The following is a 25,048-nucleotide window of genomic DNA, read 5'->3' as shown; positions in this document are numbered from 1 at the left end:
AAGTAAACATAAAAAAGCTTTATTTTCAAACAAACAAAAAAATCAATTTGTAGAAGGTTCTTCAGTTAAAAGTGAAAGGACGGTTTCTGCCATATCTTGCATTTTTGATGGATAACTGTCAATGTTGTCTTCAATTGCTTCAATTATTTCAGAAAAATCAAATTCGATTTCATTTCTTTTCAAAAAGAGAATTAGTACTTGGAGAGTGTTGAAAACAAGTCCATTATGACTGTATATTGCTTCAACAATGAAAGAATTGAGATCGAATTTGATAATCTTCTTCAAATTGTAATCACTGCATCTTTGAATGAAATTAAACAGTAAATTACATCCAAATGATTTTGTTCTGTATAATCCAGCATTCATTTCATTAATCAGGTCTTTGACATAATCTGAAATTAAATTCATTGTTTCTTGAGTTGGGAAATAGGATATGTAGCTGGAAAGTACCAAATTCATAAGATCTTTAATGTCTTGATGTTTGGAATACGAAAGTGAAAGAATTTGAGGAATTTCAATTTCTTCAAAAATAACTTTCGCAATTTGAGGATAAACTAACTCTGAGACCTTAATTAGGAATATTAGTAATGATTTGGAGAGTTCTAAGTTCTGTGGCATGATGAAAAACAATAATTCTGAAATTATATCTAAATCAATAATTTCTTTGTATAATTCTGGGTCAGAAATCAATATAACTGTACATACATTTACTATTTCGGGAAATGCGGCATTGTTTGCCTCTAAATGTTTGATTTTTTGATAGATAAAATTTGTAAATTGAAGAATTTCGAGTTTTGGAACATCTTTTCCGTATGTCACGTATATGCAGAGTAATTTAAAGCATGGTGCTATTGAATCATTATCGATTTCTATTAAATTGTTCAGTTGATCAAGATCAACTAAATTTACTAAGTGTTCGCGGTCATCTTCCATCAAAATAATCAAATTTGTCAGGAGTGGTATCATTTGCTTGTATATTTCGGCATCAATTTCATCATTAAATAAAGATTCGAAGAAATCGAAAAAATTAATATCAAATAACTGTTTTGGAATAGATCTTTTGAAGAAAATCAAGTTTGATATACAGTATAGCGCCGATGATATCAGTGTTACGTCATCTGTTGATAGTAAAAATGATATAATTTGTATTAATTGATCAAAATCAAACGAATTTTCACTTTTTGTTTCTAATCTGTAAGCTAATGCAGATGATATATTCGAAACTGAGTTAAATAGCTTCAGTTTATTTTGTTCTTGAATAGCAGAATTTGCAAATTCGATTTGCTCTTGAATAAAACCAAAAATGTTCTTTTCTGGCTTGATGTTTTCGTTGATGTTTGTTGGTTTTTGTAATTCTAAAAAGGATTCCTCGATTTCATCCTTCTTAAATTGCATCACATTCAAAAGAAAAGTGACTGATTTGATTTTATGCTTTGATCATATATACTGTGTAAATGTAATGGTTTGAATTGTGAAAAATGAGAAAATTGTAAATTTAATATTATTTATACAAACAAACAAGATTAATATATGATATTTTCTACAGGAGGAGCTGTGCATCGGCGGTACCAATGCTTAAATTTCCTTATAGGTGGTGCGATATTATAAGATCCGGGTCCAGGAGTGTCATTAGCACGCCAAAGTTCATTTGATTGGCTGCGAGACAGAGTAGTTAAATATTTCGGCTGATCATATTTGGGTGAATATGCTCCTGGTCCAGGATTTTCATTTGGTTTTTCAGGAATACGAAGTGAAATTCGCCCACCTTTAGCTGTATGAGCAACGCGAGGTGTGTAAATTACATCTGGTCCTTCTGTTGGTATATAGAAAAGACCTCGATCAGTATCAGAAATTTTTTGTTTTTTCCCACCAATTTTTCGAATATCAGGTATGTCAATATCTGATGTTGCTGTTCTATCGCTTATGGGTCGGCGTAGTTTGATAGTGTATTGAGGTGCTGAAGTTCCAAATTTGAAATAATTTCGAGGTCTGTATGTTCTTGGAGTCTTTGGCATCTGGACTTCAACGTATGGTATATCTTCGAAGTTAATAGTAGGTGCTCGAGATGTTTTTGTATTAAGTCTTTCTAACGAATTCATAAAAAAAAATGTGAAAAAAATCTTGGCTTACATTCATAATGGATTTTAGTAGAAAATGGTTCTTATATGCTTGTACTTCAGATTTCATATGTGAAATTAGCATAACAATCATGAACTTTTAATAAAAAATATAGATTTTCATTAAATTAAATGTTTTTGTAATTATCATTTAAATATAATTCAAAAAACAAATGAAGTCTTAGATATATTTTTCCAAAATTTTTTCATTTTTCATATTTTAATTATAAAATTCTAGAAATTTCAATTTATTTTTGGATTTTCGAAAAATTTTTGGAATTATAATAGTTTGGATTTTGATTTAAAAAATCATTACAAATTGTATTTTGTTCTTATCTTTGCAATTTAATCTTTAGATGAATGAAAAATGTGACAATGCAACCTTGGAGCGAGCAAATTTCCAGTGACGGCCGCACTTATTGGTATAATAAGCAAACAGGAGTATCTCAGTGGACCGATCCAGAAGATGAGAAAACCCCTCCAGAAAAAAAATGGAGAGAAATGAAAGATGAAGAAAATCGAATTTATTATTTTAATACGGCAACACAAGAATCACAATGGACTAAGCCAGAAAGCTTTGATGAAAAGTGGAACAAGATGCAATTCATTAAAGAAGAAAGACATAATTTTTTCATTATGCTCAGCAGCTCTGTTCCTAGACAATTAAATCCAATTTCCCAAAGAACTCCAGCTATATATACTATGGCAGAATTGACTTCGCGCTTTGATACTGATCCACGTTTGATTATCACTCCACAAAAACGTCGAGAGAGATATTTAGACGAATGGATTATACTTGAAAGAAAACGAAGAGTAGAGTTAGAAAAAGCTATGATTTCGCACTCAATGGATGTTGTCAGAGAGAGATTATTGCAAATGAGCCAAGCAGGACAAATAAACATAAATACTCGATGGGATGACATAACAATCATCCTTAAAACTGATCCAAATTGGCGAATTTTATTAAACTACGATAGAATTCAAGTTTTTTCAGACGTCATGAAAATTTTATATCAGGAATACGATCAACAGTATAATGATCAAATGGCTGAAGTTAGGAGACAAGAAGCTATCAGAAGAAAACACTTTGAATTCGCTTTAAAGAAGTTTTTGATGTTATCAAAGAAAAACGTACTTAATTTATGTTATTATGAGATAGAAGACGAAATAAAAGCACTTCCTGAATACGAAGAACTTGCATTAAACATCTCTGGAAGCACAGCCGAAGATATTTATTACGATATTCAAGAAAGTATACAAAACGAACTAGAATCACGTGCTCTCTCAATTAAAATCAATGATGATCAACTTCAATACGATACTTTTACTTCAAACCATGAAAAAGAATTAGATGGATTATCTGATGAGGAAAAGTTATTTGTATTTGAGTTTTGCAGGATGAATTATGTATCATCGAAGATAAACTCTCAAATACATGAGAAAGAGTCTAGAAAAGCCTTGATGCGTCTTTATAAATTAACTCCTCAATTGGCAACATGTTCAAACTATAAAGTAGCTAAAGAATTACTTCATAATAGAGTTGAATTCGCTGCCGTTGATTCAGATGAAGTAAGAAATGAAATTTTCCAACAATTCGTTAAATGGAACGAAAGCAGAAAGTGCGAGCTTGGTGAAATTATCCCAGATGATAGTGACTGGGAAGATTTCACACATTTGTTCGAAAATGAGCTCAAGAAAGGAAATTTATAACTTTATTTCATTTGTTATTATTTGTTTGATATATAAATATACTATTTTAGTGTCATATATTAATTTCTTTCTTTGACATGAAACAAATCTCAAGAAATTTTATCAAAAATTTCCAAAATTATCAGATAATTGACATAAATCATCATTAAAATAATATAAAATGCGATGCAATTAAATACATTTGGTTAATTTTACAAAAAGATCAAAATTGATCTGAAAGAAATTTTTCGATTTCATATTTTCTACATTATTGTAGGAAAAAAGTGAAATCATATATGTTAGCAATCAAATGGACTAGGAAATCAAGTTTGAACATTAAATTTTTTTTCAAGATTTGAAATTATCAAATCAGATAAATCGTAGGATAATGATCTAGGGACAAGATGACAAAATCAAATGTTAAGAGTCCCTTTCAATTTCTGATTGAAATACCCAGATTTGCTTTACTTTTACCACCTCTCGAAAGCTGGGGACACCGCCTATCGTTGGGAGTAGCTATTAAATAGAACCACCAAGGGTATTTTTCGAACTGCCGGTGTAGTGTAAACATCTGACATAATGATTCGTTATGCCAAGGTTTGATTCCCATTTAGCCAATTTTTTTCTTTTTTGGATCATGAATTTTTTTTTGGGTCACTATAAGATTTGTTTCATGTTCTAAATCTGCTGCATATGTAATCTATTTTTATTTACCTATTTTTTAAAAATCTATTGGATTGCCAAATTTGAATATATTTAAAATCATAAAAATCCAAAAAAAACTATAAATATATGTTTTATGCATAGTGCCGATACTCAAATATCAGATTACTTAGATCCATGAATAATATCCGAATTTTTTTTCTTAAAATTAAACTTCAAAACTTCTTCCAATCTTATTCTTATCAATTGTAAATTTTTAAAACCATTTTTTAAAATAATTTTGCGTAAATTTTATTCTCATGTTGTTTTAATCGAAAATTGATACATTTTCAAAAAAATAATATTGACTTATGAATTCATTTTTAAGGTAAATAGTATTGTTTTATTAAAGTATATGAATAATATATAAAAAATTAATGAATAATATAAGCAGATTTTTAGTTACAAAACAAATATGAGCAATGCAATTTCAAACTTTTGCTGGCAATTTCGATATTGCTCAAGTTTGTAGTATTTGTGATACCTATAACATCGGCTTAATCAAAAATTCGATTTTTCTTATGAGTTATTGAAAATTTGATTGCAATGAGAAGGATTTCGACGTTTTTGATAAACTAAGAGCTGAGCTTTAGGGTTCAGTTCATTTATGGCTGTAGTTTGATGCGTAGATCTTTTTTATTGTAAATTCTTTCAGCATGGAGATCGAGAATGAATCTTTTGAGAACTTTATGAGTTTTTACACCCGTAAAGAGGTCCTTCGAGGAAAGATAGTCCAGACTACATGAAGATGTGGGTTAACCAAAAAAATCCGATGGTTTCCCCATATTCATGTAGATCTTCGAAAAAATGAGCACCAAAAAAGCCAAAAAAATAGGCTTTTTATTGGATTTGTACACTAGATAAATAATCTATTTAGGATCTGACACTCTTGTTAGCCAGAGATATGAGGTCCTTTCTAGGAAAACGATCTATTCATCCATAAAAAAAATGAATTATCGTTTTCCCCAGAAATTACATGGGGAGTGGTAAAAGTAAAGCAAATCTGGGTAATTTTTTTATAAAATGACAACTCAACCCGAAGTAAAAACTAATACCCCAAATGGCTTACTAAATGAATTTACAGACAGACTTAATATTTTATCAAGCCACACCACACAGATTACAGGAAGACTCTATAAATCGATCAAAACAAAAGTTACACCAGGCAAAAACGAGCCTTTCATTCCAATGATTCGCATATTAAAGAAATTAGAGTCCAACTTTACCGAATTCGGAATTAAATTAAAAGAAGCTGCTATGACAAACTCACAAAATTTCGCAAGTAAACTTTCAATTGCACTTGATGTTACACCAGATCTTTTAGAATCCTCAATGAAATATTGTCAAAGATACCATAAGCATTGGAAGGCAATTGCTCAGCAAAGATTAGCAAATAAAGAAATCGAAGAAATCATCACAAGTTTCGAGAAAGAGAAGCAAATGTCATTTAATACTATCTTCGTTGAGCCATTGTACTTCATAAACAAACTCGATTCTTTCCTTGAAAATGCAATTAAAGTTTGTCCATCGAGTGTTGTTGAAAATGCAGCCATGGATACTTGTCTCAGGTTCATTGTTAGTGAAACTACACGCATGAAAATCATGTATCCAGAGTTAGATGAAATCCAAGCAATCCGCGACTTAAATGCACAAGCAGAAATCAAATTGGTTAATGAAGATCCAAGAAGATTATTTGTTACATTCGATTTAACCAAATTCTCACGTAAAACTCAAGATCCTCGTACAATTATTTTATTATCTGATTATCTCATGATCGGAGAGCGTTCGGGATCGAACAAATTTAAGAATCTTAGGTCATATCCAAAGGGAGAGTTCCAAATTGTTGATGTTCCCGATCAAAATGTTTTCAAGAATTCTGTTGATATATTAACAACAGATAAGAGCTTCAGAGGCAACATGAAATCGTCCTCAGATAAAGAAAAACTCATGGAAGCAGTCAGAAACCTTCATTCATTTTATTATCCAATTTATTCTACAATTGACAACGATAAATTTGCTCCTGTTTGGATCCCAGATGATTTAGTTACGAATTGCCAGATCTGCAACTCCAAATTCACTTTCATTAATAGAAGACACCACTGCAGAGTTTGTGGAGCTTGCATTTGCTCGGAATGCGCTAAGAAAGTATCGTTGCCTCAGTTCGAAGGAAAACAAGAAAAGGTTTGCGTCAATTGTATCAAAAAGATTAATAAGACTTCATAATTTTTTTTTTAAATTTACTAATAAAAAAAGTTTCATTATTATTTTATATATACTTATTTGAATACAATATCTTTTAGTTATATCTCAAAACAACACATTAAGGGTGCACCCGCATGTACGTTTATTTGAGAGGAGGAGGATTACCCTCTCAATTTTGAAAGCTTCGTTAACTTAATATCTCGATGAATATTGGATTAAAATTGAATTTGCCCATACCAATATATCTGATACAATATCCTTAAGTTTTACTAAAAAGAATTTTTTAAAATCCCTGCAGATTCGGGATTTTTAAATTTTTTGATTTTTTTCGAAAATTTTTCGGAAAAAAAATATTTTCAGAAGAGCCTTAACGGCTAAGTTTTATGTTTAATGTTGAGTATCAAAAAGAATGGGCATCTGATATAGCCATCATATATCCCAGAAGCAAATAAAAATTCTGACTTTTTAAGCATAAAAAATGAAATTTTATTTTTTGCAAAAAACAGGCCACCCGGATGTACGTTTATTTGAGAGGAGGAGGATTAAATTTTTGAAAGCACTAAAATTTGTAAATATGCTAGTTATATAATAATATGCAATATTTTAAAAAATAAAAATTAAAGCACGTTAAAATCTTTTTTGATGAATTTTTACAAAAGCTACTCAGGATAATGCAAGATATGTGTAGTTAAACATAAATTTCAAATCAGATTTTACTTATAATAAATATTTTAAATTTCCGATAATTAAGTTCAGATCGACTCTATACGTAGTAAATACTAAATAAGGTGCCAAAAACCTATTAAACAGTATCAAAACTATCAAGATTGTAATGTTTTTGAAGAAAAATTTATAGAATTATGGACTTCAAACAGATATTATGTAAATAAAAATAATATAATGAATTTATTTATTCGTATAATAGCAGTAATAAGTCGATTATTCACTTCTACTTCTGAGATTTGAATTTAATTTCGACAGAAAAAGAGATTCAAGAGGAAAATACTAGGGGATACAAACAGCCACCATGACAGGATTATTATGGAGCCAAGTTGTATTTTTTGATATTTTTAGAGTTTTCCTACCTATTTAGGTACCAAGTTATTGCTTACAAATTAAGGTTCTAAATTCTGAAGTTTACATGATCCTCCCGGGCGCACCCTTAATGAAAAAGATAATAATGGAGAAACAGCTCTTCATTTTTCAGTACATAATAATAGTCAAGAAATAGCCCAGCTTCTTATTTCACATGGTGCAAATATCAATGAAAAAAATAATAATGGAGAAACAGCTCTTCATTATGGAGCATATAATAATCGTAAAGAAATAATCGAACTTCTTATTTCACATGGTGCGAATATCAATGAAAAAAATAATGGCGGAGAAACCGCTCTTCATATTACAGCACGTTATAATCATTTTGTTATATCTTAAGATATGACAGGCTTGTTAAAATCCATCTATCTCAAGGTTCTAGCTAATTCATATGGGATTTCGTATTTACTTGTTCATACGTATTTCATAAGATATAACAGTAATGCACTCCAAGATCTTGATGGTTTGGACTGCGGAAAGTTTTCTTGGACATCCGCTCTTGCTGTGATTTCTTTTTAACTAAATCTGATATAATAGAGTCACAATACTCGTTTCTGTATTTACACAAGAATCAAAATACAGTGAATGGTTAGTTTTAGAGTATTGTGATTCATATCCAATGCAGATGTCTGTTTATATGTTTATCAAATTTCATTAGATTGATAAAGTCAAAAGAAGGAACAGAGATTAATATTCTTATATAATAGTTATTTGATTGAGCTAAGATTCGATAAATTTATTCGAAAATTTAGTTACGTGGGATTGGGCCACGGCGGTAAACGCGCTTAACGTGGTTGCCGCAGTCGACAATAGCGCCGTTAGCCTGGAGCTCCTTGAACTCCTCGAATGTGTATGGTGTGAAGCCGACCTTATTGGAGATGACAACACGGGTGTGGCCTGGGAACTTGAAGGAAGCACGGCGGAGAGCTTCGAGAGCGTGCTTGAGACCAGCAGATGTTGTACGGATTGTCATGATCTGGGAGTTGTAGTTAGCACGAGCAACGAGGCCTTCTGGCTTACCGAAAGCGTGTCTCATACCTGTCTGAAGTCTATCGGCACCAGCTGTGGAAAGCATCTTGTTGATACGAAGAACGTGGAATGGGTGAAGGTTGATCTTGATATGGTAGCCATCCTTGCCCATTGTCTTCATCATGTATCTGTTGGAGCTGACACGAGATGCTTCGAGGGCTTCAGAGGAAACGCATTCGTGCTCGAGGAGGATAAGGCGGCAGCAGATTGGAAGATCCTTAGCATGAGCTGTCTTTGTGCCTGTTTCGTAACGGATGATACGTGGATCTGGGACACCACGGCAGAAGCGAGACTTTGGATATGGCTTGTTTCCGATGTAACGGTAGCAGCGAGCTGGACGACGACCCATAACGCGAAAAGGCTGACCAACACTTTACAAAAATCGGTGGTCCGACGTAAAAAATTGTCACTTCGTATTTTTATTTTGCATTTTTATATGTACTTTATATGTAGTATACGAGTTCTAATAAAATAAGAGTTTCATTGAACTATAATAAAAGTGACACTCAATTCAATTGCTGGCAGTTTACTAAATTAATTAATAGCTAAATTATAATTAATATCATATTTGGTAGAAGATTTCTCAATTCAATTTTATGATTTTAAAATTGAATTATTTTTTATACGGATTTAGAATTTATATGCCTTCTCAATATTTTTTCAACTCTTAAAAAGAAAAAAAGCTAGAAAATTAGGTTAATTTAAATCCTCTCAATCAATTTAGTCCACCAGTTTATCATTTTTAAAATTCCTACGAGCAGTTCGATAGATTTTGAGTTATTTCTTTAATCTTGCTTTATATTATTTTGTAATCTTAAAAAACATGCATTTTATAGTTCTAATTCAACTAAAATTTAATGTATCAACTTAATGCATTAGTTTGAGAGTCTATTGCAATATTTATTGATTTTTCATTAAGTTTTGTTGTTAGTGATACTCAGACTTACATGATGCTTGAGAAAGGGACAGACTAGCCCATTGTCACTTTTTAATTTAGCAAATGAACGCTTATGGAGTGGAGTTTTTGGGTAAATCTGATTTGCTTATAAATGAAATAAAATCAAAAGAAACCATATTGGCATTATATTATGCAAAAATAAATGATCTTACTTAGTACTTTTAAAGTTAATTTCAGAAAAAATTTGACACAATGGTATCCGGCACATACAAGTGGTGTACAACCAAAATATAAGTTGGTTTAAACATATATTGCTATATCTCATGATCTTACTTAGTACTTTTAAAGTTAATTTCAGAAAAAATTTGACACAATGGTATCCGGCACATACAAGTGGTGTACAACCAAAATATAAGTTGGTTTAAACATATATTGCTATATCTCATGATATTACTTAGTACTTTTAAAGTTAATTTCAGAAAAAATTTGACACAATGGTATCCGGCACATACAAGTGGTGTACAACCAAAATATAAGTTGGTTTAAACATATATTGCTATATCTCATGATCTTACTTAGTACTTTTAAAGTTAATTTCAGAAAAAATTTGACACAATGGTATCCGGCACATACAAGTGGTGTACAACCAAAATATAAGTTGGTTTAAACATATATTGCTATATCTCATGATCTTACTTAGTACTTTTAAAGTTAATTTCAGAAAAAATTTGACACAATGGTATCCGGCACATACAAGTGGTGTACAACCAAATCTTCGACTCGATGAACTTGTAATCGAGTTATATTCCAGTGTTGTTCCTTCATTCCTGATTAAGTTGCAAATTAAAGGTCTGGATTCAGAGAGAAGTGTTAAAGTTATCAAAAAAGTCACAAGAGATTTCGAAGAAATGACACAATTTAAAAAAGTCGAATGCATCAGTATGCTTGAAGCTGTTCAGAAAGGTCTGAAAAATGATACACTTGATCCCAACATTGTTTACTCAACATTAAAAATATTATTGCAAAGAAAACATTTGATTTAATAAACATTTAATTTATTATAATTAATTTTTTATTACAGTATAGTAAAAAATGCTATAAATAAATTATTATATTTTATTAAAATGTGACTTTTAATAGTAAGTGAATAAAATAAATCAGGAATTGGGAAAGAAATAAGGTTAATTAAAAATAATGAAAATTACAAGTTTAAGGTTAATGAAAAAGTGACAATGGGCGAGTTTGTCCCCCACTCCATGATGCTTTAAACAGATTCATGATAATATATTTATGTAATTTTCTTCAATGTCGAGTTAAATTTTATATTCAATTTTTTTTCCATCATGTCTCTCGCTCTGTCACTTTTTGGCGTCATCGCTTCGCTCGGGGCGCCAAAAAGTGACAGAGCGAGAGACATGAATGGGTTCTATATATATACAAAATAGTTACCCCGATCGCGGCTTTTGAATTATAATTGTTTTAATAACATATTTTTAATAAAATAAACATGGATTTATATGGGAAATTAGGGAGATCTGAAACTCAAAAATTATTTTTGAATTTTAATATGATAAATGTAATTGTGATGATATATACATTACAAATAAAATATTAATTCGGAACAACGATGAGATGTGATAAATTCCATTCTTTCAAAAATCGATTTTGATGTTTTAATATTAATTTATATCTTATATGCATATAGAATATATAATAATTTTAAAACATCAAAAAGTGACAATTTGCGGTTAGAAAAAGTCATCAAAACGCTTTTTAATGATTTGATTTAACATAAATATAGACTGTCTCTTTGATATTTAACTTCAATTTCCCGAAATGAAAAGGATTTGAACAAAAACGATTATTTTACGATTATTTTTTGTAAATTTTTTTAAATTGAGACTGACATCTCTAAAACCTTCTAAAAAATCCAAATATCAAATAAAATAATATCATTAAAATTCCGCTCAATTTAAAAAATTTTTATAAATTGAGACTTCAATCTCTAAAATCTTCTAAAAAATCCATATATCACAAAAAATCATGATATTATTTTTATTCTCAATTTCAAAATTTTTTTGTACTGACTTTCGTTTTGCAAAACAGCAAAGCAGAAATTTGAAACGAAGTTTCAAATTTCTCAAGCTTGCATTCTGGGCACGTAAGTGCCCAGAATGCTATAAGGCGCGTAGCGCCGTCTCTGAATATAAAATTTATTATAATTATTAATTTATGAAATTTTAAATAAAATCGATATGTTATAACACACTGATGCATGACAGCCTTGTTATATATATAGTAGTTTCACTTTTTGCATATGAACTCTATATTGATTCTGGCTAGAAACTAGAGAAATTAAAAATTTTCAATTTTTGGCCCATTAAAAGTACCATTTTGAAATTAAAAAATATTATTATTAATTATGTATGATCCTTGATCTATATTCATAGAATCAATTGGGAACAGGACAAATTTGCCACACGGCAATTTTTTTTAAAAAAATTAATGGAGCGGAGCGATACTCTGCTGCAGGAGCCCCAAGGCTCCCAATCATTACGAAAGGGAGCCTCAGGGCTCCTGAGAATCCATCAGCAGAGGCCTTTTCATTTGGCCTCTGCTGATCAAAGATTCGGCGAAGCCATTCTTCGTCTCAGGAGCCCCAAGGCTCCCAATCATTACGAAAGGGAGCCTCAGGGCTCCTGAGAAACCTCTTTGAGAAGGTTTTCTTTAAGAAAACCTTCTCAAAGATGATTATCAGCATTCACTCAAAATCTACCAAGAGTTTCAAAGTTTCAAATCTATCTGAAATGAAGCTTTGAATCTCTTGTATATCTAATTGTAGAGGTACCTTTTCAAAATGTCTTCTATTGATTAAGTTTAATCAGTAAAAGTCATTTTGAAAAGGTACATCTCTATAATTGCTATTGAGCATTCACTCTTGGAACCTTGGAGCTCTTGTGTAGTGCATGAAAACTCCAAGATTCTAGCATAAAACATATATCATAGACATAATTTTTTCAAATATAATTTAAGGTTATTTTTTTAAAAATTAGAAAAGCGTAATTTAAGGTTATTGAAAAAGTAACACTTGGCAAATTTGTCCCGCACTCGAATCAATTGATTTGGAGTGATTGGCAAAAAAATCTTGTAAATTATAAGCATCCTGACGAAATCCATATTGTTCTAGATTTTTCTATTGTTATTACATCATTTCTCATTAATAGACTTAATCAAAATTCATAAATTATATCCGAAATCTTTGTGGTCACCGTTTTCCGCATGCATAACATAGGATTTTTTTATCTTCTAATAAATTTAAGTAGTATTTATATAGTAAAACCAAAATATGTCCTTTATAAAAATTACTAATGTCCGACCAAGACGTTCATCCAAACAAATACAGCGAATTGCGAAGTACCTATAACTACTATATCGATATGTACAATGCGTTGTATCAGTTGAGAAAGGAAAAAGAAGAAGAATTAAACTCGATTTACAAATTTATCAAAACAGAAATGATTGATTCAAATAAATATCATCCCGAAGATATGATAAAAGACATTTTAAATCTCATTCCGTATAATAATCGCTATGCAAAGTCATATTTATATCTTGCCAAACTCATATCTGATGAATATCATGTCAAAGAGGTCAAAAATCTCATATTTGTTTCAAACTTCCTGTTTTACAAAGAATATGGAATTAAATTAGACAAATCTAAATACTTCCAAAAAGATGATTTTAATTATCTCGATATTCATACAGAGAATACAATATACAGAGCAATTATGAATAATGACAAAGAAAGATTCATCGCATTCACGGAAAGAGATGGATTTGATAAAAATCAAAAACTTAAAAGCAGATTATATCCATATTCTGACGAAGGATATTCATTGCTTGAATTATGTTGTTACCATGGAGCAGTTGATTGTTTCAAGTTTTTAAGAACGAAATTCCGCTCAAATATAACTCAAAAATGTCTCGAACTTTCATTTTTAGGTGGAAATCCAGAGATAATGAGTGAATGTTTGAAATATCAAAAACCAAATGAAAAATGCATGGAATATGCAATTATTTCACATAACATTGATTTTGTTACATTCTTGAAGAATGAGTACAATATATGGATCAATTTAAAATACTGTGGATATTACAATAATCTTGAAGCATTTTTAGTTTGTTTCGATCAAACTAATAATTTTGGCCAATGCTTTGTTTATTCACCAATGTTTAATATTCCATCCCTTATCGAATACTTCCTTTCACATGGTGCAAATATCAATAAAACAAATAAAAATGGAGAAACAGCAATTCATATTGCAGCACGGCAAAATTGTAAAGAAACTGCTGAAGTTCTCATTTCACATGGTGCGAATATGAATATAAAAAATAATGGTGGAGAAACAGCAATTCATATTGCAGCACGGCAAAATTGTAAAGAAACTGCTGAAGTTCTCATTTCACATGGTGCGAATATCAATAAAACAAATAAAAATGGAGAAACAGCACTTTATATTGCAGCATGGCAAAATTGTAAAAAAATTGCCGAAGTTCTCATTTCACATGGTGCGAATATCAATAAAACAAATAAAAATGGAGAAACAGCACTTTATATTCCAGCATGGCAAAATTGTAAAGAAATTGCCGAAGTTCTCATTTCACATGGTGCGAATATCAATAAAACAAATAAAAATGGAGAAACAGCAATTCATATTGCAGCACGGCAAAATTGTAAAGAAACTGCTGAAGTTCTCATTTCACATGGTGCGAATATGAATATAAAAAATAATGGTGGAGAAACAGCAATTCATATTGCAGCACGGCAAAATTGTAAAGAAACTGCTGAAGTTCTCATTTCACATGGTGCGAATATCAATAAAACAAATAAAAATGGAGAAACAGCAATTCATATTGCAGCACGGCAAAATTGTAAAGAAACTGCTGAAGTTCTCATTTCACATGGTGCGAATATCAATAAAACAAATAAAAATGGAGAAACAGCAATTCATATTGCAGCACGGCAAAATTGTAAAGAAATTGCTGAAGTTCTCATTTCACATGGTGCGAATATCAATAAAACAAATAAAAATGGAGAAACAGCAATTCATATTGCAGCACGGCAAAATTGTAAAGAAACTGCTGAAGTTCTCATTTCACATGGTGCGAATATGAATATAAAAAATAATGATGGAGAAACCGCACTTCATATTGCAGTATGGAATAATAGTAAAGAAACTGCCGAAGTTCTCATTTCACATGGTGCAAATTTTAATGAAAAAATAGTGGTGGAGAAACCGCACTTCATATTGCAGCACGGAATAAAAGAAAAGAAACTGCTGAAGTTCTCATTTCACATGGTGCGAATATTAATGAAAAAATACACTTGGAGAAACCGCACTTCATATTGCAACATGGCATAATAGTAAAAAAATTGCCGAAATTCTCATTTCACATGGTGCGAATATTAATGAAAAAAATATAGTTGGAGAAACCGCACTTCATATTGCAGCACAACGTAATAATGCAAAAATTGCAGAAGTTCTCATTTCACATGGTGCGAATATGAATGAAAAAGACAAAGATGGAAAAACCGCACTTCATATTGCAGCATGGCATAATTGTAAAAAATTGCCGAAGATCTCATTTCACATGGTGCAAATATGAATGAAAAAAATAAAAATGGAGAAACCGCACTTCATATTGCAGCACGGAATAATAGTGAAGAAACTGCTGAAGTTCTCGTTTCACATGGTGCTAATATGAATGAAAAAGATGAAGATGGAGGAACAGCACTTCATATTGCAGCACAGAATAGTTATAAAGAAATTGCCGAAATTCTCGTATCACATGGTGCAAATATTAATGAGAAAACTAAAGATGGGAAAACCGCCCTTTATTATGCAGCATGGGATAATTGTGAAAAAATTGCCGAAATTCTCATATCACATGGTGCAAATATTAATGAAAAGAATAATGATGGAGAAACTGCACTTTATATTGCAAAACTTCTTTCTCATACAAAAGTTGAAAAGGTTCTCATTTCGCATGGTGCGAAATAATGTTCTTACATAAGATATTATTCTTATTCTGGTACATTCGAAGATGATTTTCATTAGAATAAAAAAGACAAAATAAAATAGTTATGACTTCTTTCCAACCAAACGGTCTATTTTCTTCACTTCGAACTTGAAAAATTTCAAAAAAATAAAATTGAGTTCTTTTAAATGTTCATATGTAGGGCATTATTACCTCATAGTATGAAGTTCGGAATAGTTGTTTTTGATCAATCATGAGTTGAATATTCTAAAATTCTATCACAAATACTATGCTTGGACTGCATTGTAAGCAAATAATCAGTATGTCTAGCATATTACTTAGTTTATTTAGTAATCTAGATGCCTCTTAATGCTAAATAACTTTGATTCAAAAAATATGAGGTAATAAATAAAATATTTTTCATTAGCTGGGATGCCACAAATAAATGTTAAACATTTTATTAATTCAAATTAGAATGATTTTTTATTTGATTATATAACATAAATGATCATGAGAATTCTTCAAGAAAATTTTTTCCATTGAAAATCTAATTATTCACAAATAATCTATAAATTATGAAGATAGTAAATCGAATATCTCTTGAATGACCATTTAATTCTATATGTTTATGTTATTCCAAACATAGTTATTCAAATAAAGAGGAATTCCGATAAAGGATTGGTATCCAACTGCCAATCACGAAATAACTTCATTGTAACTATAATCGGTATAACAAATTTATGTTTAATATAGTTATATGTAAGTTGGACGATAAAATGAATAAAATGGAAAATTGAAATTTTTTTCCATCAATTTTGAGCATATGATGATATTCTTGCATTGAATTTGTGTGCGCCATGAAAAATAATATACGCAAAATTAATGGTTTAACATTTTTGAAATTACAAAATTGAAAGATGACAAAGATCAAAAAAAAAATATTGCTGCTTTGGTCTTGTTTTTATTAGACTGATATATTTTGTGAATAGTAAAATCAAATCAAAAAACTTACTAATAATATATTTGATTCAAAAAATTAGCAATATAGTTCTTCGAGGCTTTATCCAAATTAAAAAACTTGCCTTAATATCCATCTAATTAAATATATTATATTAATACAAAAATTATCCCATCTTCTTTTTTGTATTAAATTTCTAGGTGATATTCCATGAAAATCCTTTTCGTTGACATCTGCACCATGAGAAATCAGAAGTCTTTTTGTTAATCTATGCTCACAGTATTCACCAACTGCAAAATGCAGAGCTGTTTTCCCTTCATAAGTTTTTACATTGATATCAGCGCCATGAGCAATAAGGAATTTACAACATTCTTCATCATTTTTATCAGCTAAAATATGAAGAGATGTTTTTCCTTCATAATCTACAATATTGACATCTGCGCCATGTGAAATGAGACATTCAAATACATCTAAAAAAGGGCGCTCAGTAGCATAATGAATGAAGGCTCTTCCTTGATTATCTCTTGCATTAATATCTGCACCATGTGAGAGAAGTAGTGTAATCATTCGTGACACTTCCAAATATTGGAAAGAAATATAATGGAGAGGAGTTTTTTCTAGATTATCTCTTAAATTTATTTCTGCACCATGTGAAAGAAGCTGCCAAACCATCCATTGAGAGTTATTTGACACTGCATAATGTAGTGCTGAGCATCCTTTATTATTTCTCAAATTTACATTTACATCATGCAAAAGAAGGAATTCTGCCATTTCATTAGATTTGTTATATAAAGAAATATGAAGTGCAGTATCACCATCAAAATTTTGGACATTGATATCAATTCCATTTAATATCAAAAATCTTGCTATAGTTAATGAATTATAACCTGCAGCAACATGAAGAACTGTAGAGGAGTTTGAATCTCGCTCGTTAATAAAAGCTCCATGTGAGAAAAGATATTTTATTACCGAATCATTTCTTAGAGTTGCTGCATAAAAAAGTGCTGTCTTTCCATTTTCATCTTTTTCATTTATACTAACTCCTTTTGAAAGTAAAAGTTCTATAATTTCAAGGTTATTTTGTTCAACAGCAAGTTGAAGATATGTTTTTCCTTGATAATGTGGTATATTGACATTTGCATTATGTGAGAGAAGAAGATTAATCATTTTCAGATTCTTATTAATAATAGCATAGTAAAGGGCAGTTTTTTCCCCCGATCGGGGTTATTAATTGTAGAACCAGATAAAATTAGGAACTTTGCAACCTCGAGATTATCACTTTCACATGCATATATTAAAGCAGTTTTCCACTTTTATCCTAAGCATTAATATCACCTCCATTTGATAGAATGAAATTTATAAATTCCTTGTTGTTGTTTATAACTGCAAGATGAAATGCAGTTCTTCCACAATTACTTTTGCTATTGATGTCTGTTCCATGTTCGAATAGATATTTTACCAATTCTGTATAATTATGTTCAAGTGCAATATGAAGTGGAGTAATTCCTTCATTATCTGATATATTTCAGGGTGCACACGAGAGGATCATGTAAACTTCAGAATTTAGAACCTTATTTTTAGGCATTATCTTGGCTACCTATTTAGGCTCGAAAAGCAAAAAATATCAAAAAATACAACTTGACTCCATTATGACCCTTTCATGGAGGTAGTTTTTATCCGCTAGTATTTTCCCTTTGAATCTCTTTACAATTCGAAATCAAATTCAAATCTCAGTAGAAGAAAGGAAGAATCGACTTACTACGGTTGTGATACGAATAAATACATATATTTAATTATTTTTATTTACATAATAATTGTTTGAAGCTCATATTCCATCAAATTTTTAAATAAAAACATTAAAATGTTGAAAATGTTCATATATTTTAATAGGGTTTTGGCACTTTATTGAGGAATTACTACATACATAGTCGAACTGAACTTGATATTTTGAAATTTAAATTATTTATCAAAATTAAAATTTAACTTGAAATTTATAATTATTTAGTCATATTTTGCATAATTCTAAGTAGATTTTGTAAAAAATCAAGAAAGAAAAATTTTAACGTTCTTTATTTTTTCTTTTTTATAATAATACATATTATTATATAATTAACATATTCATAATGTTTCACCCTTTCAAAAATATAATCCTCCTCCTCTCAAATAAACGTACATATGGGTGGCCTCTTTTTTCAAAAAATTAAAATTTGAAATTTTGGGCTCAAATATTAGAGATTTTTTCAACCTTCAACGATATATGTTGTCTATATCAGACCTCCTTTCTTTTTGATACTTAACATTGTTCCTAAATCTTAGCCGTTAAGGCTGTTCTGAAAATATTTTTTTTTTCGAAAAAATTCGAAAAAAATTCTTAAAATTCAAAAATCCCTTAATTCCTGAGGATTTTGGAAAAAAGTTTTTACATGAACATGTGTATATTATATGAAGTATATTGATAAGGTAAAAATCAAATTTTATTGCATATTCATCGAGAAAATAAACTAACGAATCCCTCAAAATTGAGAGGGTAATCCTCCTCCTCTCAAATAAACGTACATACGGGTGCACCCTTAAATCTGCTCCATGTGATATTAAAAGTTTTGCTGTTTCAAAATTTTGAAATAATATCGCATTATGAAGCGATGTTCGTCCACTTTTATCTTTTGCATTGATATCTGCACCATGCGTTATCAGAAATTCGGTAGTGTCATTAAATTGATGTAATACTGAAAAATGAAGAGGTATTTTGCCGTCTATTGTCCTTGCATTTATATTTGCACCTTGAGATAAAAGTATTTCAGCAATATCCTTATTATTTATCCTTGCGGCTAAATGAAGAGGACAATAGCCATAGTTTAAATTTCTAGAATTAATATCTATTTCTTGCTGAATGAATGAATTTGTTTCACTTCCATTCGGAATATCTATATTATATGAGAAAAGAAGTTCTACCACTTCTTTACTATTGTTAAAAACTGCATAATGAAGTGCTGATTCGTGATTTTCATCATATAAATTGATATCTGCACCATGCATAATTAGATGTTTTGCAATTGTGACATTATTATTGATTGCTGCATAATGCAGAGCAGTAACTTTCTTATCATTTTGTGCATTTACATTGACTCTGAGTTCTATGAAAATTTCTGCCAACTCGGTATTATTGTTCATCGCAGCAATATGGAGGACAGTTTGGCATGCACTTGTCATTAAATTGACATTTGCACCATTATCAATAAGAAAATTCACAATTTCAATGTTGTTATTCAAGGTCGCTAAATGTAATGGTGTTTCTTTGTTTTTATTTTTAGAATTTATTTTGGAACCATGTGCAATCAATGTTTTGACAGTTTGAATATTTTTACACTTTGAGGCTAAATGAAGTGCTGTGTCTCCATTTATATTTTCTATATTAACATTGATTCCATGAGATACTAAGAGTTCGACCATTTGTGTATGACTATTTTTTACTGAAAGATGGAGAGCAGTATCTCTTTCTTCTGTTTTGGAATTGATCTTTGCACCATGAGAAAGTAGATGTTCCATTAAACATTGTGAATTAAACAGTATTGCATATGGGAAACATTTATTTATATCTTTCGTTTGATCAAGATAAACTAAAAATGTAAGAAAGTTGTTGTATTCACAACATTCTCTTAAATCTATTTGTAAGTTGTATTCTCGTATTAAGAAAGATACAAAATCGATGTTATGTGAAATTATTGCATATTTCATGCATTTTTGAGTTGGTACTTGATATCTTAAGCATTCATTCATTATGTCTGGAACGCCACTCAAAAACGATAATTTGAGACACTTTTTAGTTATTTCTGGTTGAAATTGTTCTCTCAAAAACTTGAAACACTTTACAGATCCATGATAGCAACATAGTTCAAGTAACGAGTATCCTTTTGATGAAGATGGATAAAAATCATTTATAATCCTCTGATTAATATTGAATCCATCTCTTTCAGTGAATGAAACAAATGATTGCTTGTCATCATTCATGATCGATCTGCCGATTGTATTTTCTTCATATATTTCTAATGAGATCTTTCTCGAATCATAGCACTTGAACTTCTCTATATCGTTTTGACTGAAAACTACACCAAGATCTTTATAAAAAAAGTAATCAAAAATTGATGATTTTTCATTTGTTCGATCGATATTAAATTCCTGATAAATTTTCTTTATTATGGACCAATAAGATGGTAAATATCGATTATTGTATAATGATGCATTTGCAAGTATGTCAAATATCTGATTTGGCAAAAATTTATTTGATTCAATGAATTTTGTTCTTATTTCATCATAAATTATATTGATTTCTTCAACTTCGAATGTATTTAAATTGAATATTTTGTTAATAACATCCTTATAATCATGACATGTATCCATAAGTTCACCATAGATATCTCTCACCATGATTGCACTTTGACACTTTTTAAATCAATGAACAATTCTTGGAGAAAATCTATTTGATCTTTGAGAAAACATATCAACACACAAAAATGATAATATTTAATTTTAAAAGATATTGTAAAATGATGAACTCAAGTTCAAATTTTAGAAAAATTTCGCCAAAATTATTCTTTTTGCGTAATTTCTGCTTACACAAAGCTTAAACCATATGTAAAATCAAACATATACGATAAAAATATTGATTGATGCATAAATCATCTGATTAATGTATTGAAATCTTAAATTCTCATACTCAATGTTAATTCCAATAATCATTTATTATTTGCATAAAAATAATTATGTTTCTATATCATACTAAATATATAAGAATCTTTACTTGAAATATTTCAGCTCTCACTACCATGTTTAAGCCAAACTGACTTTCACGGTTAATAATTATCTATCGAGGGTTTTAACAATGTAGCTGAGCATAAAATATTACCTATTAAATCCTTGAATTTCAGATAAAGTTTTATTTTGCCGTTTACAATTTTTAAAATTTTTGACACATAATGAAAATTTGTCAACTTGGCAAAAATATTAAATGGCTTCCTTTGCACAAAAAATCGTACAGGATACACAAAAAGTCAATGAACAAAAGACTATTATGGCCAACCCTCTAAGTGTTATCACTCCAGGAAATGATTGCAGTAAGAAAATTTTCAATTTTTATCTTGACACCTGCTTTGTTAAACTATCAACGATCAATCAACTCATAAAATACATTGATTACGTCAAATTAAAAGATATATCAATTCGTTACAACTCTCGCAAATGGTTTTCAATATGCGTTATTTGCGAAATAAACGAAAACGACTTCTTAGTATCCGATTTACATCATAGTGCTTTCAAATTAACATGCAAACACAAACTTCCATACAAAGTTTTTGATGTTTTAATAATTTCATGCGCATTCGTTAATTATAATATAATTAGAATAACTGATCCAAAACAAATCAAGAGGCTTGGACATTGTGATAAAATTATAAAATGCGGTCGTTGTGATCCAACAAATAAGAAATGCTCGCAATACATTGATTCAAGAGATGGAACTAATTGTGATTATCATACAACTCAATCATTCATGGAAGCCGGACAAGATAGACAGCTACTCAAGCAAACTACACTCCCATATGCCAATGAATTACCAGATAGCATGATTCCTAATGAAGATGAAGACCTAAAATATGTTTCTAGAGATGATAGTGCAGCAATTAAAGCTTATTTGGAAAGCCATAAATATGGAAGATCAGCTAAGTTAGTCCATGCAATCCAGCTCCAGAATTCTCCAGTAATCGGAAAAGGATTTAAATCCGGTGATGAAATTAGATTATGAAACATGATTAATTAAGGATATTATTTTTGTTTGCTATATACTAAAAATTTAATTTGTTAGTTTGCTATAAAACCCATATTTTTTGATAGTTTGCTTAGGAAAAAAAATTCTTTATTTTAATAAATAAAAGAAAAATCTTGGTCCCGCCAGGAGTCGAACCTGGATTTCGGGATTCAAAGTCCCAAGTGATAACCGCTACACTACGGGACCAGGACATTAGAGGTTTTTTTTAATATTCCTTAATCAAAAATTTTAAGAGTATTATATATAGAATTATATTAGGGTCATGACATCGATTATTATTCCAACAAATTTATTCTCATTCTAGTTCAATCAATAAATTTCAATCAAATACATATATAATTTTACATTCAATAAAACGCTATACATTCTTATTTATTCCTACACATTCATAGTATTTTATCTCTAACGCCATATTAACTCTACTTTGTAAATCTTCTTGATTTTTCAGCCTTCTTTGGAGTCCACAATCCAGCCAAAGCACTTCTGACATCTCTTTCTGTTGCGTAATCACTTGCTGTCTTTCCTTCATTATCTTTAATGGATTTATCAGCATCACGGTCAATAAGTGCTTTAACTGGCTCTGGTCTTCCGAAAATGCAAGCACGAATCAAAGGAGTTCTTCCATTTGCATCAACAGCGTTGACATCAGCACCCATCTCGACCAAAATGTCGATTGCTGTAATGCATCCTTGAGATGCAGCGAGATGCAATGCAGTTTCGCCATTTTTAGTACGTAAATCTGGATCAATCTTATTTGTACGCGCAACAGTCCTCAAAACATCAGTGCTAGGCGATGTAGCCAAGTAGTGCCACGCGGTATGGCCAACGTCATCGAAAATGTTGAAGTTTGCACCGACTTTTGCGAGATGTTTGATGCAAGCAAATGATCGCTTTCTTAAGGCTTCGACAAGAGGGGTTCTGCCTTTGTATTCGCAATCTTTCGAAACTTCGTTAAGTATGTAAACAAGAGCGTCAAGGTTCTCCGATCCAGCCGCGGAGATGCAGAACTCTTCAGGGGTTGTAATTTTCTTCTGGTGTAAGTAATAAGCGAATCTTGTGTTGCAAAAAGCAAAACTAACAAGACTATCTGGCATATCAGCATCAACATTGGACAATAGGTATTCAGCAGCTTCGAATTTGTGGTACTTGACGGCTTCGCTGAAGTTTGTAGACAAATCGTATTTATTTTTAATTAAAAGTGCTATTATTTTGATGTTACCGCCACGGACTACGTTTCTGCATGTCTTGCCTGTAATGCTGATGCCTTGCGAAAGTAAAAACTCAAACATTTCGTAGTGTCCACAATAACCAGCGACATCAAGGTACGAAATCTGTTCATAGTTATCCGAATCGAACTCCAAATCGAATAAGGATACTGTTTGCTTCAAATTTACCGTACCTTGTGAAAGCATCGATTTCGCAGAAGCTAAATCATTGTGTGCAACAGCGTAAGGGAAAGAATTCTTTGGAAAGACGTTTTCATAGGCTTCTTGACTAATATGCGTTATCAAATGGGATCCCTTAAGAGCATGTGCGGCAGTCAAATAGTGGTTGATGCCGTTGTACGAGAGAATAAGTCTTCCAAGACTTAGATCATTGAAAATCCTCAAGTATAATTCCCACTTGAAACGGTTGACCATTGCAGCAACTCCTAAACAACGCATTACGTAGTATTTCCTTCTTTCGATAAAATTGTTAAGCTTTTTAATGCAATCTTCATAATTTTCTTCCGAAACATTGAATAGAGCATCTTCTATGATGATGGAATTTTGAAGATTTATTGGATAACTCTGTAAATCAAGAGGAACTTGCATACTTTTCTGTTTTTATCGTCCTTACATTTTCGATCGCTTCACATTTTATGCAAATCTTATTTTTTCTTAAATCAATTGTGCATACTAAATATAACAAAATAAATTGTTTAACGGTTTATTGATTTTACAATCAAAAAATTTAAGATTTGTGAATTGAACAAAAATATTTTCATTAGCACATTCAACAGAACATTATTTCCAATTAAAAATTGAAGACATTTCGCAAAAAATTTGACAACGAAATTCTTTTACATTGATTGAATTTGTTATGTATCATGCAAAGATTAAATTTTTTATAAATTTTTTTTTGATCTGATTTTCATCAATTTTCAACCAAGCGAACAAGATCGAGCCTTCGTTTAGCTGTTATTATTACAAACAGTCAAAATGTGCTCATGACCATATAGTTATGGTAAAGAAATAATTATGTTCAAAATAAAATATCGAAACAAAGTGAATACTCACCATTAATATACTCACTCACAGTTACGAATGAATCTCATAAAAGTATTTTCGTTGAAAATGCATCTTCTATTCAAAATTGTTATCAAGGGGCTTGGATCTAAAAGAAAACTTTTAAAAGGCTTTTGTGGTCACATAATATAAAATGTCTTATGCTTATCTTTAATTCTTTCAATCAATAGTTAAAATGCCTTAATAGAATTCTTTTTATTGAAAGATATT

At 30.5% G+C, this 25,048-nt stretch overlaps 10 protein-coding genes and 1 non-coding gene across 11 annotated transcripts, besides 4 other annotated features; 5 read left to right on the top strand and 6 right to left on the bottom strand.

The window, feature by feature from the left end:
• Window positions 1-42: 42 nt before the first annotated feature.
• TVAGG3_0565170 (armadillo (ARM) repeat-containing protein family) lies at window positions 43-1,395 on the bottom strand (the record flags this gene model as incomplete). The annotated part of the gene is made up of 1 exon (XM_001581810.1): window positions 43-1,395. One exon carries the CDS (start codon window positions 1,393-1,395, stop codon window positions 43-45), a length of 1,353 nt encoding a protein of 450 aa, XP_001581860.1.
• Window positions 1,396-1,523: 128 nt separating this feature from the next.
• Window positions 1,524-2,099, bottom strand: TVAGG3_0565160 (uncharacterized protein; the record flags this gene model as incomplete). Its single annotated transcript, XM_001581811.1, has 1 exon — window positions 1,524-2,099. One exon carries the CDS (start codon window positions 2,097-2,099, stop codon window positions 1,524-1,526), a length of 576 nt encoding a protein of 191 aa, XP_001581861.1.
• Window positions 2,100-2,477: 378 nt separating this feature from the next.
• TVAGG3_0565150 (mRNA splicing, via spliceosome) lies at window positions 2,478-3,827 on the top strand (the record flags this gene model as incomplete). Its single annotated transcript, XM_001581812.1, has 1 exon — window positions 2,478-3,827. The coding sequence occupies one exon, from the start codon at window positions 2,478-2,480 to the stop codon at window positions 3,825-3,827; it is 1,350 nt and encodes a 449-aa protein (XP_001581862.1).
• A 1,072-nt stretch (window positions 3,828-4,899) lies between these two features.
• On the top strand, window positions 4,900-6,731 carry TVAGG3_0565140 (lipid binding; the record flags this gene model as incomplete). The annotated part of the gene is made up of 1 exon (XM_001581813.2): window positions 5,532-6,731. The coding sequence occupies one exon, from the start codon at window positions 5,532-5,534 to the stop codon at window positions 6,729-6,731; it is 1,200 nt and encodes a 399-aa protein (XP_001581863.1).
• A 101-nt stretch (window positions 6,732-6,832) lies between these two features.
• Window positions 6,833-7,871: a mobile genetic element.
• A 649-nt stretch (window positions 7,872-8,520) lies between these two features.
• TVAGG3_0565120 (structural constituent of ribosome) lies at window positions 8,521-9,198 on the bottom strand (the record flags this gene model as incomplete). Its single annotated transcript, XM_001581814.2, has 1 exon — window positions 8,554-9,183. The coding sequence occupies one exon, from the start codon at window positions 9,181-9,183 to the stop codon at window positions 8,554-8,556; it is 630 nt and encodes a 209-aa protein (XP_001581864.1).
• A 592-nt stretch (window positions 9,199-9,790) lies between these two features.
• Window positions 9,791-10,987: a mobile genetic element.
• A 1,203-nt stretch (window positions 10,988-12,190) lies between these two features.
• Window positions 12,191-12,842: a mobile genetic element.
• A 258-nt stretch (window positions 12,843-13,100) lies between these two features.
• On the top strand, window positions 13,101-15,270 carry TVAGG3_0565090 (ankyrin repeat and SOCS box-containing protein 4 family; the record flags this gene model as incomplete). Its single annotated transcript, XM_001581815.1, has 1 exon — window positions 13,101-15,155. One exon carries the CDS (start codon window positions 13,101-13,103, stop codon window positions 15,153-15,155), a length of 2,055 nt encoding a protein of 684 aa, XP_001581865.1.
• A 125-nt stretch (window positions 15,271-15,395) lies between these two features.
• On the top strand, window positions 15,396-15,861 carry TVAGG3_0565080 (cyclin-dependent kinase inhibitor 2C-related family; the record flags this gene model as incomplete). Its single annotated transcript, XM_001581816.1, has 1 exon — window positions 15,396-15,794. One exon carries the CDS (start codon window positions 15,396-15,398, stop codon window positions 15,792-15,794), a length of 399 nt encoding a protein of 132 aa, XP_001581866.1.
• A 979-nt stretch (window positions 15,862-16,840) lies between these two features.
• TVAGG3_0565070 (cyclin-dependent kinase inhibitor 2C-related family) lies at window positions 16,841-17,896 on the bottom strand (the record flags this gene model as incomplete). The annotated part of the gene is made up of 1 exon (XM_001581817.1): window positions 16,841-17,896. The coding sequence occupies one exon, from the start codon at window positions 17,894-17,896 to the stop codon at window positions 16,841-16,843; it is 1,056 nt and encodes a 351-aa protein (XP_001581867.1).
• Window positions 17,897-18,257: 361 nt separating this feature from the next.
• Window positions 18,258-19,299: a mobile genetic element.
• Window positions 19,300-21,699: 2,400 nt separating this feature from the next.
• Window positions 21,700-22,529, top strand: TVAGG3_0565050 (uncharacterized protein; the record flags this gene model as incomplete). Its single annotated transcript, XM_001581818.1, has 1 exon — window positions 21,735-22,526. The coding sequence occupies one exon, from the start codon at window positions 21,735-21,737 to the stop codon at window positions 22,524-22,526; it is 792 nt and encodes a 263-aa protein (XP_001581868.1).
• Window positions 22,530-22,664: 135 nt separating this feature from the next.
• Window positions 22,665-22,736, bottom strand: TVAGG3_0565040. Its single transcript has one exon. It is a non-coding gene; the product is annotated as a tRNA-Gln (tRNA).
• A 169-nt stretch (window positions 22,737-22,905) lies between these two features.
• Window positions 22,906-24,369, bottom strand: TVAGG3_0565030 (Ankyrin repeat family; the record flags this gene model as incomplete). The annotated part of the gene is made up of 1 exon (XM_001581819.1): window positions 22,970-24,364. One exon carries the CDS (start codon window positions 24,362-24,364, stop codon window positions 22,970-22,972), a length of 1,395 nt encoding a protein of 464 aa, XP_001581869.1.
• Between the last annotated feature and the right edge of the window lie 679 nt (window positions 24,370-25,048).

The sequence above is a fragment of the Trichomonas vaginalis genome, chromosome II, assembly GCF_026262505.1.
Source record: "Trichomonas vaginalis G3 chromosome II, whole genome shotgun sequence".
In the NCBI taxonomy this organism is placed as follows: domain Eukaryota; phylum Parabasalia; order Trichomonadida; family Trichomonadidae; genus Trichomonas; species Trichomonas vaginalis.
The sequence above is the reverse complement of the archived record's forward strand: the minus strand, read 5'-3'. Positions and strand labels throughout refer to the sequence as shown.